This window comes from Paroedura picta, chromosome 5, assembly GCF_049243985.1.
Source record: "Paroedura picta isolate Pp20150507F chromosome 5, Ppicta_v3.0, whole genome shotgun sequence".
NCBI classification, from domain to species: Eukaryota; Metazoa; Chordata; class Lepidosauria; order Squamata; family Gekkonidae; genus Paroedura; species Paroedura picta.
The window spans coordinates 54,611,124-54,627,452 of NC_135373.1; the positions used below are offsets into that span (position 1 = coordinate 54,611,124).

The window sequence follows — 16,329 nt, forward strand, 5'->3', positions numbered from 1 at the left end:
AATATAACCTAGGATGCTTAGGGCATGGTGAAGGGCAGGGATCTCTTGAGATTCAGCTGGCAAAATGCCTTGAAACAAGCAGCAATGAATTTTGCCCTCCTTATGAGGTTTTCCTGACCTCCAAAAAGAGGGGACTTCCACGAAGAGGGGATTTTGCGACAAAAAGCAACTGCTTCCATTTCCTTGTGACCTTTCCTCTCAAGGACCACAGCCGCTGCAGGCTCTGCGCAGAGCGAAGCACACATCCAGCTCATGTGCCCACCCCATGGAGGAGCAGTGGGGTCATTCCTAAGCCATAGCATGGCAGCTGAGCCAGGGCAGGGGGGGGCATTGTGTGTAGAGGTGTGTTACAGATGAACTTCTGAACTCAAGGAGCTGCCAGGGGTGGGGTGGAAATCTGGTGCATGGACTTGAAGCAGAAACAAAACAGACAACACTTCTTTTACTAGAGTTACTTTCCAATAATGTTACAGTTAGTGAATCCATATAATAAGCTTACATTTAGAAAAAAAATCACATCTCTGTAAGTGAAGGACAGTCAACAGCTTCTTTTCTTCACAGGACAGGAGACAGGGGGAAATGAGGGTGCACATCGCTTTGAGGGCAGAGACACCACCCCATTTGCACCAGTCGGCTTCCATTTCCAAGAGAGGAAATAAAAAGGGGAGAAAACAGAGACAGGTTTGGCCTGGACTGGATTCCGCGTCTCCAGTTTAAAGTTCGCCCATGAATTCACATTTTCTCAGCAGTCTCTCCAACAGCAGTGGAATAGCTCTCGTGAACAGCAGAGGGGTCCTTATCGTCAAGGGGCAGACACTGTCTAGGCCTTACCATAAGGCATAGGGTACTTGCACTTACAAAACAAGAGTGCAGTGATGCCATCGGAGGGGTTATCTGGAAGTTTCATCCTCCCCCCCCCTCCTTGCTTGAAAGCCAATGCAACTATTTTCTACAGCTGCAGCAGGGAGATCCCTGGAAACAGAGAACAAGGAAAACAACATCAGTGAATTAGCCAAAGAGGCAGATCGGCATATGTTTGGCATCTTAACTGATAAGTTTATTTATGTAGTGATGTATCCGGGCTCACTAAGCTAGGATAGGTAAGGATGAGGATCTGGCCTAGAAGCAGGTTGAGAGGCCAGTCCTCCAGCACTCAGACCCTTAAATGTACAGCTTCATCTGGCTGTATCTTTCCCCTCAAGAGCTCAGAGAGCAGTGTGTGTGTGTGGGGGGGGGGGTACTCCCACCCCTGCTAGATCCTCAGAACAACCATGAGAACTAGGGGGGTAAGGGAGAAACCCAGTGCTTGGAGACAACATCTGGGAGGGCTTTGGCCTCTGCTACTGATTAGCCTTCCAGGGCAACTGGCTGTCCATTGTTTGAAAATTTTTCTGAATATGTGAATGCGAACACATGCTCCGATCCACCTGGGCTCTTACAATCTCTATATCGATGGCTATAGTTGCTATATGATGGCCCCTGTAGCCTTCTGGATGACTGTGTGAGCTTGGCCAGAGCCAGCCCATCCACTAGGCCCATCTCGGTGGCAGAGGTGGTGATAAAGATAATGCCTGTCTACGCAGCATCCTGGCCTGCCTGAAGCTTTGGGGTTTGCTGTAGCAAGTGACATCCCCAGGAGGCACTCCAGCCTTGGTGTTTCCAAGGAGGGCAGTCAGTTTTCAGCAGGGGAGCTGAACTCAGCAAGCATTACCAGCCACACTCAGAAACACCTCTTCTCTTGGCCTCAATTTCTTCACTTTTCAAAAAGGAAGGGAAGCAAAACTGCCTGAACTCATGTGTTTATCACAGGACATCGATTGCAAAATCGTCATCCATGCTGCAGAAATGAAGAAAACAGCTGCTTACTTATTTGTCTTTTTGCGCTCTGCAAATTAAATAGGAGGCCAGGAATCCCAGGAAGAGCACAGCACCAAAGACGATGAGCACTGCTTCCAGCAGGTGCAGCAATTTGATCTTGTTTGTCACCTTGGATCGGAAGAACTCTGCTTTCGTTTCATCAATGACTGCCGTCTGCAAGAGAATTCAAAAGCCAGGTCATCCCAGGCAGTAGCACACAAGCAGTTTCCTGCCATAGTTTGGTTAGCCTGACAAAAACTTCTCTATCAACAAACTATTCATATCTTCATGGATCATGGCAACAAGCAAAAAGACAGAAATGCAATGATACAGCTGTGGGTTTCTGGTTTGCCTGGGAAGACTATGGTTTTCTGCCTGATCTGCCAGCTCATGGCAACTAAACCCACCTACCACCCCCACACAAAAAAAGGGATGGATGGAGCTGGAAATGATCAGTGGTCTTGCAGAACATAGGAGTTCAAGAGCACTGCCAATGCAACTAGGATTCTGAGTTACATACGGCCCAGCTCTCAGAAACTGCAGAAGGTCCAATAGAAAAAATGGCTCCCACATATTTTATATATAGACCACCCTTCTCTGCAAATGGGCTTAAGGCAGTTTACAACATAGATTAAAACATAGACAAATTTTAAAACAACCCCAAAATTAAAACTCCACTTCACTGTACCCCAGCCATCTTCATTCTAGCCTGCAAGATTGGCTATAGGCCAAGAACATATGCCCAGCAACGGGGAGAAAGGCAGGGAGAACCAGAAAGGAGAGTGGCCGATATGATATTAAGCTGCCCTGGCCTCAACTATAGGTCTCGGTTGTTTCATAATTCTAAAGCATGTACCAGTAAACTATTGGCAAGCAGATATGAGGATACACAACTGACCTCATTGAGCCAGAGAATCGGAAAGATGAAAGGAAATTCAACCTTCTGTAAAGCCCTGCAATAAAACAGAACAATACATTACATCAATAACATAGGCCCATGGCCATGAAGTTCTCACGGCCATCGAAACACCGGGCCTGGCACCACTGGTTGCCCTTCTAATCTCCATCCCATACTCAGCCAGAAGGTGGTGGAGGCTAGGGAGGAGACAACACCGATGTTGTGTAACAACAAGTCCTCCACCCTGAAAGATTATTTCTCAGGGCAGGAGGTAGACCTGGCATGTGTGACCGAAACGTGGGCGAGAGAGGGTGAGACCGTCACCCTTAAATATCTTGCTCCACCTAGATTTACCGTCCTTCACCAGTCTCGGCTCCATGGTAGGGAGGGAGGGATGGCAATTCTGATCTGGGAGACTTACTCCTACAGGGCTCTCCTGGCACCATTGATTGTTGAGGTAAAATTTATTAGAATTAGGGTTGGGCTCTTCGGCATCCAAAGCAGCCAGTTCATGCCCAAAGGAGCCAGTGCCGTGGCATGGGGGGAGGTGAGGTGCTGGCACGCTGGCCAGTGCACACATACAGGTGCAGAGCTTGGCACCTGCATGTGTGCACCCACTAGCATGCTGACAGGATATTGTCAAACTGGCAGGATATGGTCAAACTCTCCCTGGCCTTCAGGGAGTTCCAAGAGGTGCTTAAGGAGGCAGTAGTTCATCCCTTACTGGAAAAAAAAATCATTGGACCCACAGAACATGGCCAGCTACCTCCTGGTATTGGATCTTACATTCTTGGGCAAGGTAGTTGAAAGGGCTGTGGCAGACCAACTCCTAGATACTTGGATGAAAATTTGGGGCTCGACCCATACCAGTCGGGCTTCTGTCTTGGCAATGGAGTGAAGACAGTATTGGTCACCTTGATGGATGACCTCTGGTGCCAGTTGGATCTGGGTGAGTCAGCTATACTAGTGTTGCTTGACCTGTCAGCCATGTCTGAGATGGTTGACCATGAGTTGCTGGCTCACTGCCTCACTGGGGCCAGGATTCAGGGGACATCCCTTCTATGGCTATGCTCCTTCCTCTGGAACCAGACACAGAGGGTGGCTGTGGGAGAAGAATTATCGTGCCCCTATAGACTTCCATGTGGGGTCTCACAGGGGTCAGTACTCTCCTCCACACTATTCATCATCTTTAAGCATCCTCTGACAAATTGGTATGCGGATGGCACCCAGCTCTACCTCCTCATGGATGGCAACCCGGATACAGTGATCCACACAATAGTCACCTCTAGATTTCCGTAACTTTCTCTACACATGCCTCCCCTTGTCTTTGACCCAGAAATTGCAGCTAGTGCAAAATTCAGAGTCCTCACAGGTACAACTTGGAGGGCCCACATCCAGCATGTGCTGAGGTGGCTGCATTAGCTACCAGCTGTAGCCTGGATCAGATTCAAGGTTCTGATGTTAACCTTTAAGGCCCTTAAGGCTTGGGCCCTGCCTATCTGTGGGACTGCTTATTTCCTTAAGTCCCCCATAGGGCCCTTTGCTCTGTGGGTGCTAATGTGCCCTGGCCCTAAGGAAGCACGTCTGGCATTGACTTGAGCCAGGGCTTTCTCAGTCCTGCCCCCAACCTGGTAGAATGAGGTCCCTGAAGAGCTGAGGGCCATGATGGAGCTGTCTAAGTTCCACAGGGCCTTTAAACAGAGCTCTTCTGCCAGGTCTTTGGTTGAGGCCAGAGTCAGGAAGAACTGAGGCCCCTCCTCAGGACAATGTTTAACATCAAGGGATCCCCACCCTGTGCTGCTGGTAGAGGATGGAGAATGGGGGAGGGTAGTCAAGGGATTATGCCTCCTTCTTCGGTCTGTTTTTTAAGGGGAGATCTGTTGGTTTTATTGGGTCTTTTATCTGTTCTTATGTAGCCCACCATGAGTCTATGGAAAGTGATGGGATAGAAATGTAAATAATAAAATAAATAAACATTATTTCAGATCAGATAGTTGGCTTCAACACATTTCTAGGGACATGAGCGCTCAAGATGCAGCTCTTTTTGCAGAAAACCAGCCGAGGTGAGAATCTCATAGAGAAATATTTTCTTTGTTGTGTTTTATGATTGCCTCATCAAGAAGGTTAAAGACAATAACTCTGTGCTCAGAAATATGATGCTTTGCTTTAGAAAGCATTAACGTAAGGTATCTTCTATCACACAAGCCATGCTGCCCCACAATGAAAGCATACTTTCTGGGTAGCATGGGAGGAAGGATTGCCGACATGGTTTAGTAGTTAGGCTGTCTGATGAGGATCTGGGCACTGGGGATCCAAATGTCCCTTCTACAAAGAAGATAATTAGAGGAGGAAGTTCCCTTAGAAGAGAGCAGAGCAAGTCACACTGTGAATACTTAGTGTTCATAAGGTTTGCAAATTAAACTCTGGCTTCATTTTAGGTGTCTGCAATTTTGGGACCAGTGATAAATTTGTAAGTGTCTTAACTTTTAAATCAGGGACTTCTTTGATTCTGGAATATCATCTCCGTCTTGGCCATAGGATTTTAAAATAAAATATACCCACAAATCCACAATGAACACCAGATTCCGGCTAGATTTGTATTTGCACAGTTTTTATGAAGCCCTCACCAATTATTTAAATTATAACAGAGTAAAATACAGAAAATAGCTCTACTCATAAGAGCCCCAAACTTACGTAATTTTTGGAGCCGGCCTCACCACTAGGTTGATCTGCAACCTTTTGGCAAATTGCAATGTAAACCCTGTGGTCTAAAACAGAAAACAAAACCTCCAATGTGATTTGGAAAGAAGAGTGGGAGTAATTCTACCAATGGACAGGATTAAATATTTACACACTGCTTTTCCTACACTCAAGTTGGGTGGCATCTAAAGAATTCACAACACAAAACAGAAGGTGGAACAGTTCTAATGCCATTAGGATTGGAAGAAAAGAGGATATTCTCCATTCCCTACATTACCCTAACAGTGCAATACATTTTCCCCAGATGGGTCAGCATATAATTTGTTCTCCAACAAGAAAAGGCACCAGGGGATGAGCGCAGTTGCTAGAATGTGGGACAAGGATCCAGGAGACCCAGGTTTGACTATCCACTCTGCTGAGTGACTTGGGCCAGTCACATACACTCACAGCCTTATTGTGAGAACTATTGTGAGGACAAAACAAAAGGAGAAAAGAACCATCTAAGCTGTTTGGGGTCTCCGTTCTGAAGAAAGATAAGGTATAAATTTAGGCAAATTGTCGCAGTGGGGATGCCCATGTTTACCCTCATCAGAGTCATTTTGCATTGGGAAAAGGGTGACTTCAGAGCCATCTCCTGTGTCCCAGTTATGATCCAAATCATGCACACCTTTGCCTAGGAGGCATGGATTCCCACAACACATTTGCCACATCTGAGGATGGGCCTAGGAAAAAGTGATCCAGAGATTAGTCCCTTTGATGACTGAAAGACGACTTCAGACTTTATGTGCTGAGGGACTTCAAAGTCAATAGCTGGAGAGCATGAGTTCCTCAACAGCTGCTTCCGAAAGAGCAACACTCACTCCTCCTACTTCTACAGAAACCAGAAGAGGAAGTGGTCCCAAGATGGGAATCTGAAGAGGATGCCTAATTATAGGAGGGGGGAGAGAGAGAAATGCAAAGGTAAGTACTTACAGGCTCAACATCTAAATAAGTCATATGCTCTTGCTTATTTGGATGCATTCCTTCAATATGTTCAAGTATTTCTTCACTTGCGTACAAGAAGTGTGGCAATGTAACCACCACCGGCTTGCCTACAGAAGAGGAAAGAGAAAGAACACAAACCATTAATACCAAATTTGAAGTCACTCTACTTCGTTCACCTAATTCTGGTGAATAGGTGAAGCCAGCCAGAAAAGCCATTTGTATTCAAAGTAGTAAAATGGCTGTAGGAACTCCAGGTCTTCATATTTACTACCTTTAAAGCAACAGAACTGCATGTATGGTTGCCAGCCTACAGGTAGGGCCTGGAGATCTCACACTATGACAACTGATTGGCAGACAACATCAATCAGTTCCCCTGGAGAAAATGGCTGCTTTGGACAGTGGCCTCAACAGCATTGTACCCTCCCCAGCCCAAACCCTGTCATCCTCAGGCCATGACCCTCAAATTGCCAGGTATTTCCAACTCAGAGGTACCAATCCTAATTGTCAGGGTTGGTAGTTCAGTTGAAAAGCATCTTACCAGCACAGGAAAATAATCCCCAAGGTGAAACAGTGGGTGCTGCTTGCACAAATTATTAGGAAAGTGCATCCATAATGAAAACACATCATTAAGGTTCCAGACAGTTTTTTTATGTAGGCTTACTAAGAGCTGGAAGGACACCAAAGGCACAAAGAAAACAGCAATGTGAAACCTGAGGGCTCTGCCGAAACAGACCATGGATTATCTAGCCCAACATTCCACCTCCAAGAGAGAGCAGCCGCATGCCTTTGAGAAACATCCAAGCAGGACCTGAAGCCCAAAGACTTCCTCATGTTGCTTGACCTCAGAATCAGACATGATCCACACACTGCCAGGTACTCAAGAACTTTGGACTGCACATGTGTGGCAAGTTCCAAACAGGGCCCCAACCTAGGGTTGCCAGGTCCCCCCTAGCCACCAGCAGGGGATGGGAGGGTAGTGTTGCCAGATCCTGGTTGGAAAACTGGAGATTTGGGGGGTGGAGCTTGCAGAGGACAAGGACCTCAGTGAGGCCATTTTCTCCTAGGGGATTGATCTCTGTAGTGTGGAGATGAGCTGTAATTCTGGGGGATCCCTCAGGTCCAACTTAGAAGCTGGCCTCCATACCCCAACCATGTATCAGAGCCACATCACATGTGAAGAAGGGGCTTCAGCCCATTCTCCCACGTAGTCTTCCTGACCCAAAAGGGGCTTGGAGAAACTGCTACTGGCTCCACTGGGAAACCTGATAGCAGTCATCATTCCATGTATGTTGGCCAGTGGAGCAAACAGTGCCCCCCCCCCCGGGGCTGCTTCAGGTTGGTAAAATAACACCTGAAGCCGCTCCTCTAAATGTGGTGAGATTCCAATCCAAATTATACTCTTGCCCACCTGGGAAGCTTCCTGCACATACAGTGTACTGGCTAAAAAGGAAGACTGTGCCCCATAATGTTATCCTCCCCATAATGTTATCCTCAAAACAAGTTGTATTACTGGACATAACTATAATTTGTATGTAAATGACAGACTACCCCTTCTTTTTTGATGGTATGCCGGGGGGAGGGGGGCATTTAGTCCTGTATCTAAGTTGCTACTGTAGGATCCAAAGTTCTTATGGCAGCCATGACCATATTGTATTATCCCTAGATGTTTTGGAACCAGGACAGTCTCATTTAGCTAAGGGAACATGGATTTGCTCAATACTTTTCAAAGGCCACTTCACTTAGTGCCTGTCATCATGTCAGCTTCTCTTGTCCCAACCCCCCCTCCAAGTGTTCCCCTGAATACCTACAAAGCTGCAACTCAGAGAGAGGTTTCATGTTTGCCGAAACCGGGCATAAACAAAGGAACAGATCATGGAACAATCACCATTGATGATCGGAAGGTGAGTCCGAATGGGGGTGGCAGTGGTGACAGTGAGCATCTGTACCCAAGTGGGCATTTTCAATTGATCTCTATGAAAGCCACCTGAGAGTTCATTCCCCTTAGAGATTACGGGCTCTAAGATTCTGTAGTGGGACTCCAATACTTTTCCAGACATTTTTCTTGACACTTAAATCCATGCTATTTAACAGATCTTCAGGAGATTGCAGCCTTAGTTTCAATATGGTTCCCTGGTGTCTGCCAAATGCTGTTAGAAATATTTTTAGAGTCCTGTGGATGCTCATTCTGAAGCCTGGGAGGAAAGATAATAGATTACAAAAATATGGAGTCTGTCCAACTCTTCATTAGATGGCCTTTGGACTGGGGGAGGGGGCAGCGAGTCAATCAAGAATTAAGATTTAATCTGACTGCATTCAATCCTTGAGCTCTGGAGCTGTTCCTGGTATGAGGGAGGAAACACAGGGATCCTGTGGCAGCCTCAGCTATTCAGTTTGCATAGGCCAGACTACTCAGAATCTATCATTTCCGATTCTCAACTTTACTTCTTTGCCAAATTCATATTCCAGCTCAGTACCTTCTTTACACGTGCTGATGTCCATCGCCCCAGCTAGTGTGCAATTCTTTGAAATGGTTTTCTCTAGGCAGAAACAGATGTTATCCGGATTGACGAGGGGCGAAGCGAAAGCTCCTGGAGGCACTATGAAGCGGTAGAGGGGGATTCCCTTCACAACCTGATCGCTGTCAAATTCTGCATAGATGGACCTGCAGAATAAGAGAAGGAGCATCTCACTTCGAGAGAAACCAGTACTGTCTGGAAATAGGCGTTCCTCAGACAGCACTGACACATGCCAGGGCCTGCAAACCTGATGGCTTGTAGGCTAGCCTGATCTTGTCAGAGGCTGGAAGCTAAGCAAGGTTGGCCTGGGCTGTTACTTGGATGGGAGACCACCAAAGAATCTAGCGTCACAATGCAGATATAGGCAACGGAAAACCACCTCTGTTCATCCTTTCCTTGAAAACCCTATGGGATCGCCACAAGTCAGTGGTGACTTGACCTGGGAAAGGGATCTAGTCAATGGAGTCACTAAATTTTAAAAAATGCAAAAAGCATTGCCTTCCTACCTGCAGATGTCAGAAGAAAATAAGTGCAGCATATCATCCTTCTTGACAAAAGGAGGGAATGATGCCCCATCTGTGGATACAATCAAAGCACAGTGTAAGCCACGGAACAGCCCGTTGGTCTTCATTTGACTACCGTGAAGCCGTTTTAAAGTAAAATGGGAATTCACTTAGCTGGGAATTCCACTAGCACACTCACATTTGAACTTTAGCAGCTAGGGTTAAGAACTGGGGTTGATATTTCAGAATACTGCAAAAGAAAACCTCTCTCCCTCATTGCTAAATACTCATGGCATCTCTCTTAGAATTCCAATATAAAATAGGTGCATGCAAACTCCTTTCCCCATTGCTGGCTTTCACAACCATTTCAATTTGGAAAATACTGCCATTTGAAAGTGGTCTGTTTGAAGAACTGAAGCCAGTGCAGTAACTTGCTCAAAACCACACAGAATCCATAGCAGTAATGAGATAGGAATGTATGTCAGTGTGGGCCACAGAAAGAATGACCTTTTCACAAAGAATAATCCTGCTGGTGTAGCAGTCATTCTCTTGAAATTTTGACTCTATCTGTCAAGGCTACATTCCTCCAAATACAGAGACACCCGTTCATAGGCAATGTATTCTTAATGTGGCTACAAAATCACATAAACCTTCAGTTTCTGTGGATACTCTTAGCTTTGCGCATACACACAAATCTCTCATTTGAAATACTTATCTCCAAGGACTATATCTAATTTTTCCAAGCCTGGGATTGTGCAAATGGTAAGCTTGCATGCCTGTCCACATCCTAGTATAACAAAGCATGCTACTGTGTTCAACGTTCTGGCATTTTGGGGCGCAATCAGCTTCTCTAATGGGAGTAGGCCAATTTCAGGTCTGCACATTTTTTATTTGTTGCTCTTCTTTCAGTGTCATTTTAACTTGCTTGTTAACTATTCTAAATACAGTGGATGATGGGATACCAAAGGTGCAGACCCAGGAGATATTTCCACTAGCAGAAGGGGGGCAGTTTTGCTTCTTTCTTCCTTGCTGCAGCTGACTCCCCCTATGCTGTTTTTTGGGGGGGGGCTCCTCCCCGCGGTAATATTTTAAGAGGTCCATTACCAGAATCTTTTATTCTTTGACTCCTCTCACCACAGTGGTGTAATGTTCTTTCAACATAAATTGTAAATTGCCACTGGCTTCAGGCTAATTTCCAATCCATTATGTTTACATAGATCTTCTTCAGACACTAATTTAAGGTTGGATTGCTGAGTTCATCTCTGCCCCATATCTGATCTACACAACAGAATGAGAACCTTAAGGTGATAGCGTGGGTTATGCCACTTCAGGCTGATTTTATGGTTTGTGTGTCATTTTTGTAACGCTCTCCGAGCAACTGCCTGCAAGACTCAACCAACAGTTTAAAAAATCTCCACGAAATACTTGTTCCTACATGTAGGAAGTTTTTGTTTGCCTGGAGAAACATTAAACAGTACCCAATGTTCCTTCTGTTTTTTTTAACCCCTACTGAGTGAAGCAGTTCACCTCCTGAACAGAATATAACTGCTGTAATCTTAAAATGGACAACTAGATCATGAGCAATAGATGATTCCTGTAGAAGTAGTCTACATGTGCTGGATAGTCTACAGAGGCCAGTTTCAACCATAATGATATGTCCAAAGACAGAAGAGAACTTTTTCCCTCCTTCCAACTTCCCCAGCAAATATGTCAAGTGGGAAGAGGATAAAAATCTCCAGCAATCACACTGGGCTGTCTCTGCCCCAGCCTGGCTCACATTTTATAGGCAGAAGAGGCATTGTACTGGCAGAGAAGTTCCTTTTGGCAGCAGGACATACACCACCAACAAACAAGCAAAATGGAAGGGCCATACTTGAGTTGCTTGGGAGTCACAAAAACATTCAGCGGATTTTTAAAAGAAATAGATACAGTTGACCTAGGAGGAGTAGGACTCAAAGCAAACACAAATGCTCACCCATCCAATAGTAAGCAAAAGTGTTGGGTTATGTCCAGTGCCAAAGAAAGAAATGGGCAGGTCAAGGAAACATGAAAAAGATCCAAGGCAAGAGCAAGGCAGAATCATGACCTCATCAGGCAAAGAATCCTCACCTGCTGTGAAGGACACCGGGCAATCTTGGTCCTTTCACTCTCCATTAAGTCTACTTCAGAGAGCCATTGTGAGGACAGGCTTGCCAGCTAAGCCTTGCCGGAGGATGGAAGTATGGAGGGCATGAGACATTGGCTGAATTTTTACATCACTTCTATGGAAATCTGGGAAACAATATAGGGTAGCTCTAGGAAATGTCAGAAACTCTGGAAGAGAACCATAGAGTTTCTGACAATTTCTAGTGCTGCCCTGGAACTGACGCATGTAGCTGAGGTCAACTTTTTAAAAAAAATGGATTGGAGTGGCATGGCAAGAGGCTTGACAGCCTGACATGAAGATACTATAGGATAATGACTCATGACTCTTTGAGCTCCTTGGAAACAGAGAAAAATTAAAATCTTACTAGAATAACCTCCCTGTATAGAGTTCTATAACAATAAAGAGCATCTATTTCTATAGCAACAATCTTCCTGGGGATTTTGCTCTAAAGCAGCCTCCCATCTATTTGCATATGGCCACCAGACAAAGAGCTGGGATTTGGATGGGAAGCCACTATGTGAGCTTTCCTAGATCTGCAAATCCAGTTTCCCCATACTGTTAAATCAGGACAGTCACTTCATGCTTGACTGGCCCAGGCTCCACTTGTTCCACAGTTATAACTACTCCGCCTTCAGAAGCTTTCACCCGTTACCTCTCCTGATTCCAAGACAATAGGACTCTTTTGCTTTCCTGATTACCTGCTGTCACGAGCTAAGGCTACTCTTTTGAAGGAGGTAAGAAAAGCTGGGACATGCTTCTTAGAAAAAGGTTCAGAGCTTTATTGCATTCAATCTGGAAACTTTATGACAGAAAGTCTATTGCTAAGAACAGCTATCTAATCCACTGCAAGGTTAGATATAGGCATTTCTCAGCCCCCATTTGCATTTCAAACTCTTTCCATTTATACTTCCCACAGCAGAAAGGTTTTATCTTCAAAGAGCATTTAGAACCAAAGGAAAGTTCCAGTTTCCACAACTTGTGGCCAAAAGGCACTCAGACCTAAGGTTAAAGACAGCTGCAAACTACAGATATCATAATGGGCCCTCTGCATTTCCTGGGAACAGGCTACATGCTGGCCAAAAGCCAAGCAGAGGGGGGGGGCAAAGGAGAGCAAGAAACCAGCCCCATGGGCTCTTGGGACTTTGGTTCACCTTCGGTTACAGTACCTAGCAGCGTGTGGGGAATGGCAGGACACCCGCTTTGAAAGGCTGGGTGTGTTCCTCCAAGTAAATCATTGACCATATGACAGAAAGAAGAATCTGCTGACTAGTAAACACAAGCACCTGACCTATAGGGAAACCAATGATGGTGCATACAATAGGGGTGGAGATGCTGCATGGTATTTCTTCCCCTTTATTTTCCTCTTCTTATTGAAAAAAAATCAAAACCTCTGGAAGGAATCGGATCAGAAAGGCTTTCTCAACTATTCACATGTTTTCTAATAAGGGAGCCGCAGATGTTCTGAAGAAATAGAAATACCAGACAGCAAACACAAAAAATTGCAAGTGGTCCCAGTGCAGGATTCTGCATACACACTCACCTGTCCCATTGACCATGTCACAAGGACCTTCCCAGTAGGACAAGGTGCTATAAAGAGAAGGGACAAAAATGATTCCACTTCGATCATAATGATCAGCAGGCAGTGATAATTTGTTCAAGCATTTGAACGTGCTCCATACCATACACTCTGCAGTTCACCTTGACTAGTGCACCTCGCTAAACATTGATAGGACAGTGTTGATGGACAGAAACAATGTCTACCCGTTTTATTAAGGTGGGTTCCCAGGAGATTTTGTTTTCTGTGTATGCTAGAACAGTTCAGCAGTTCCCAACTAGCAAATCATGGTTCTTTTCTTAAAAAAAAATATCAGGATGCACTTTCCATGGAATGACCCTTCACTTCCAGAACCCAGCTCTTCCTGTCATGGCAGCACGTCTCCAAATAATCACAGCCCCAAGTTATAGTGCCATAAAACTGCAAGGCTGACATGATATTGGAAAGTTGTCTAACCCAGGGGTAGTCATCCTGTGGTCCTCCAGATGTCCATGGACTACAATTCCCATGAGCCCCTGCCAGAAGACTCTGGCAGGGGCTCATGGGAATTGTAGTCCATGGACAACTGGAGGACCACAGGTTGACTACCCCTGGTCTAACCCATAGATGGCCACTTTCTCTATACTCAAGACTCATGACACTAGCTTGAAAGAAGAGTCCTGCTGGATCAGAGAAATGTCCCATGTATCCCATTATCCTCTCTCACACAGTGGCCAAATTTGGTTTAGTACATCAAAACAATTCAGCTTAATATATCAAAACTAAACCCTTATCAATGCTGATGCAGACTTTTGTGAGGGGTATTTTTAAAGTTGAAATCCAGCCTAAATTTATTCCATAGTCTGTGAGTGGGGGGTAGTTGGGGATAGAGGCATAGCTTATGGGTCTTTTTCTCAAAAGAATCCCCAAGTTTAAAAAAAAAAGGGACCAGGGGGCCCAGTTTTATGGACACTCAAAAAAAGATGCCCCCATCCTCCATTGCTTCCATCAAGGGAGAAATAGCAAGGCAGCCCAAGCCCATCAGAATATCCCAGATAACCTCTGCAGTGAAAGTGAAGGGAGGACATTTTTGCAAGGGGCAGGGCCAGAGTTGCAATGCCAAAACCACAGGATTAAGTTGACATCAGAGAATCTCTGAAGTAGAAACTGAGGGGGGGGGGGCATTTCTGCAGAGACTGCAGAACCAGTAACCCTGTGCCACCCTAAAAGTGCCCAGCAGCAGAACTCAGGGTCAGTCTCTTAGTGCCCAGCAGCAGAACACGCTGGTCCATTTGGGCAAATTCCAGCTGATCAAGGTTGCAGCACAAAATCAGCAGGATCAGAACACTTCCACTGCAGATGTTCCCTGAGTCATTCTTCTGGACTTGTAGTGCTGCCTAACTATTTCTCCCTCACAGGAAACCATGGAGGGTGATGGCACCATTTGTGGGAACCCCTTGAATTTGACCACCTAATATTTTTGCAGCTTGGGAGTTCTTTAGAGTGTTCTTTTGAGGATAGGCTCCAGCACCTGTGCTGCAAATTTGGTACCTCTACATCGACCCCTGCCCTCACCAAACCACTGAATGGACAGGTTAGATTTTTCCATTGACTTTAATGGCTTCTTAGGGTAGAATGGAGCAGAATCGATTTGGGAATCCTGAAGAATCTTGCTGAATCCCTGTACCAGAAGTGGTATTGGGGTGATATGGCATATATTCAAATCGATTTGGGCTGAATCAACCTGAACGTGGGGGAAAAGCACACCCTAGTGGCCAATCAGTTCTTCTTGGGGGTCAATAACAAGGCTCAAGGGCTGGAAGGATTTTTGCCCTCCTCATAGATGGCCAAGATCCAAAACAGGCAGTACTTAACAAGTTGTGGAGCACGTGTGATTGGCTGGCATAAGCCCGTCAGTCAAGGGAAATGGATTCTGAAACAGGGCTCTCAAAGCATCCATTCACAGCTGGCAAGAGGGCACAGACCCTTCCCATGTGCAGCAGCAATGCAGTTAATTCTCAGGAAACACACCTGGATGTGTGTTGCTTTTTTCTTCTCCAGCACTCACAGGGTGTGGCAGATAGCAGTGAACTCCCAGGAACAGCACTTGAGGAGTGGCATTTTAGGATGAGGAGGGAGGTGAAAAACTTGCATTCTAGAGGTGGAAGCCTTCCATCCCTGGAAATGCTTTGTTGGCTCAAAGTCATACCCTGAGCAAAAGGTGTGGTATCTTAGATAATATTGAGTAAGGCACTATACTTAAAACAAAACACCTTTGCTGGCCTAAGCCCATGGCAATACAGTACAGTTAAATATTCTTCTAAAATTCATTCAAACCACTGAAGTTATAATCAGAAGTGTGCTGGGATGTTAAAGTGCTCTGGAGTAAGTCAAGAGCCAGTTTGGTGTAGTGGTTAGGAGTGCGGACTTCTAATCTGGCGTGCCAGGTTCGATTCTGCACTCCCCCACATGCAGCCAGCTGGGTGACCTTGGGCTCGCCACGGCACTGATAAAACTGTTCTGACCGAGCAGTGATATCAGGGCTCTCTCAGCCTCACCCACCCCACAGGGTGTCTGTTGTGGGGAGGGGAATGGAAGGCGACTGTAAGCCGCTTTGAGCCTCCTTCAGGTAGGGAAAAGCGGCATATAAGAACCAACTCTTCTTCTTCTTCAAGCTTTGACGGGTCCTCTCAACTTGGTTCCAAGGCCACAGAAACTCAACCAACAAGTCCTGGCTCACCTGCTGCCTCCTACCATGCTGCCTATTCCTAACAGTCAAAGCAATAGACCAACCAGGGTCTTCTCTAGTAACTTAAAAAACTTAAAAAATCAGCCCATGACCGTAAAACAATAACACTGAGATCTGCAGCCCTATTAATGTATTACTCTTTGCCTACTAGTCACCTTTCCTTGTCATGTGCTGATCTCTGCATTACAGGTTCATTCCATGCCATCCCCTGAACAATAGAGGTGAGGAAACAAGCACCAGCCTCATTAATGGGAGTGTATCTTCAGGTTATTAGCTTACACAGTTATAAGGCAACAGTAAAACAATGAGATAAGTGGGTAGAGATAAGTTAGGTATATACCAGAGCGTGATAAGATACTCAGAGATATAGGCCATATGATTCCTAAGATCCTTTAAATGGGTGCTTTATGTCTCATGAGCTCAGCCCCTGGGCTGTGAGGCA

General features: G+C 45.6%; 1 protein-coding gene across 6 annotated transcripts in view; it reads right to left on the reverse strand.

The window, feature by feature from the left end:
• Positions 1-424: 424 nt before the first annotated feature.
• The window catches only part of CD36 (CD36 molecule (CD36 blood group)), a 71,497-nt gene continuing 55,592 nt past the window's right edge, over positions 425-16,329 (reverse strand). For all 6 annotated transcript variants that reach the window (XM_077338029.1, XM_077338031.1, XM_077338028.1 and 3 more), the window contains 8 exons: positions 13,145-13,191; positions 9,462-9,531; positions 8,914-9,101; positions 6,428-6,546; positions 5,450-5,523; positions 2,756-2,810; positions 1,867-2,031; positions 425-972 (listed from right to left, as the gene is read on the reverse strand). In XM_077338029.1, coding sequence (XP_077194144.1) covers positions 1,867-2,031; positions 2,756-2,810; positions 5,450-5,523; positions 6,428-6,546; positions 8,914-9,101; positions 9,462-9,531; positions 13,145-13,191 — 718 coding nt within the window. In that variant the 3' untranslated portion in view covers positions 425-972. The remainder of the gene's footprint in view (positions 973-1,866; positions 2,032-2,755; positions 2,811-5,449; positions 5,524-6,427; positions 6,547-8,913; positions 9,102-9,461; positions 9,532-13,144; positions 13,192-16,329) is intronic.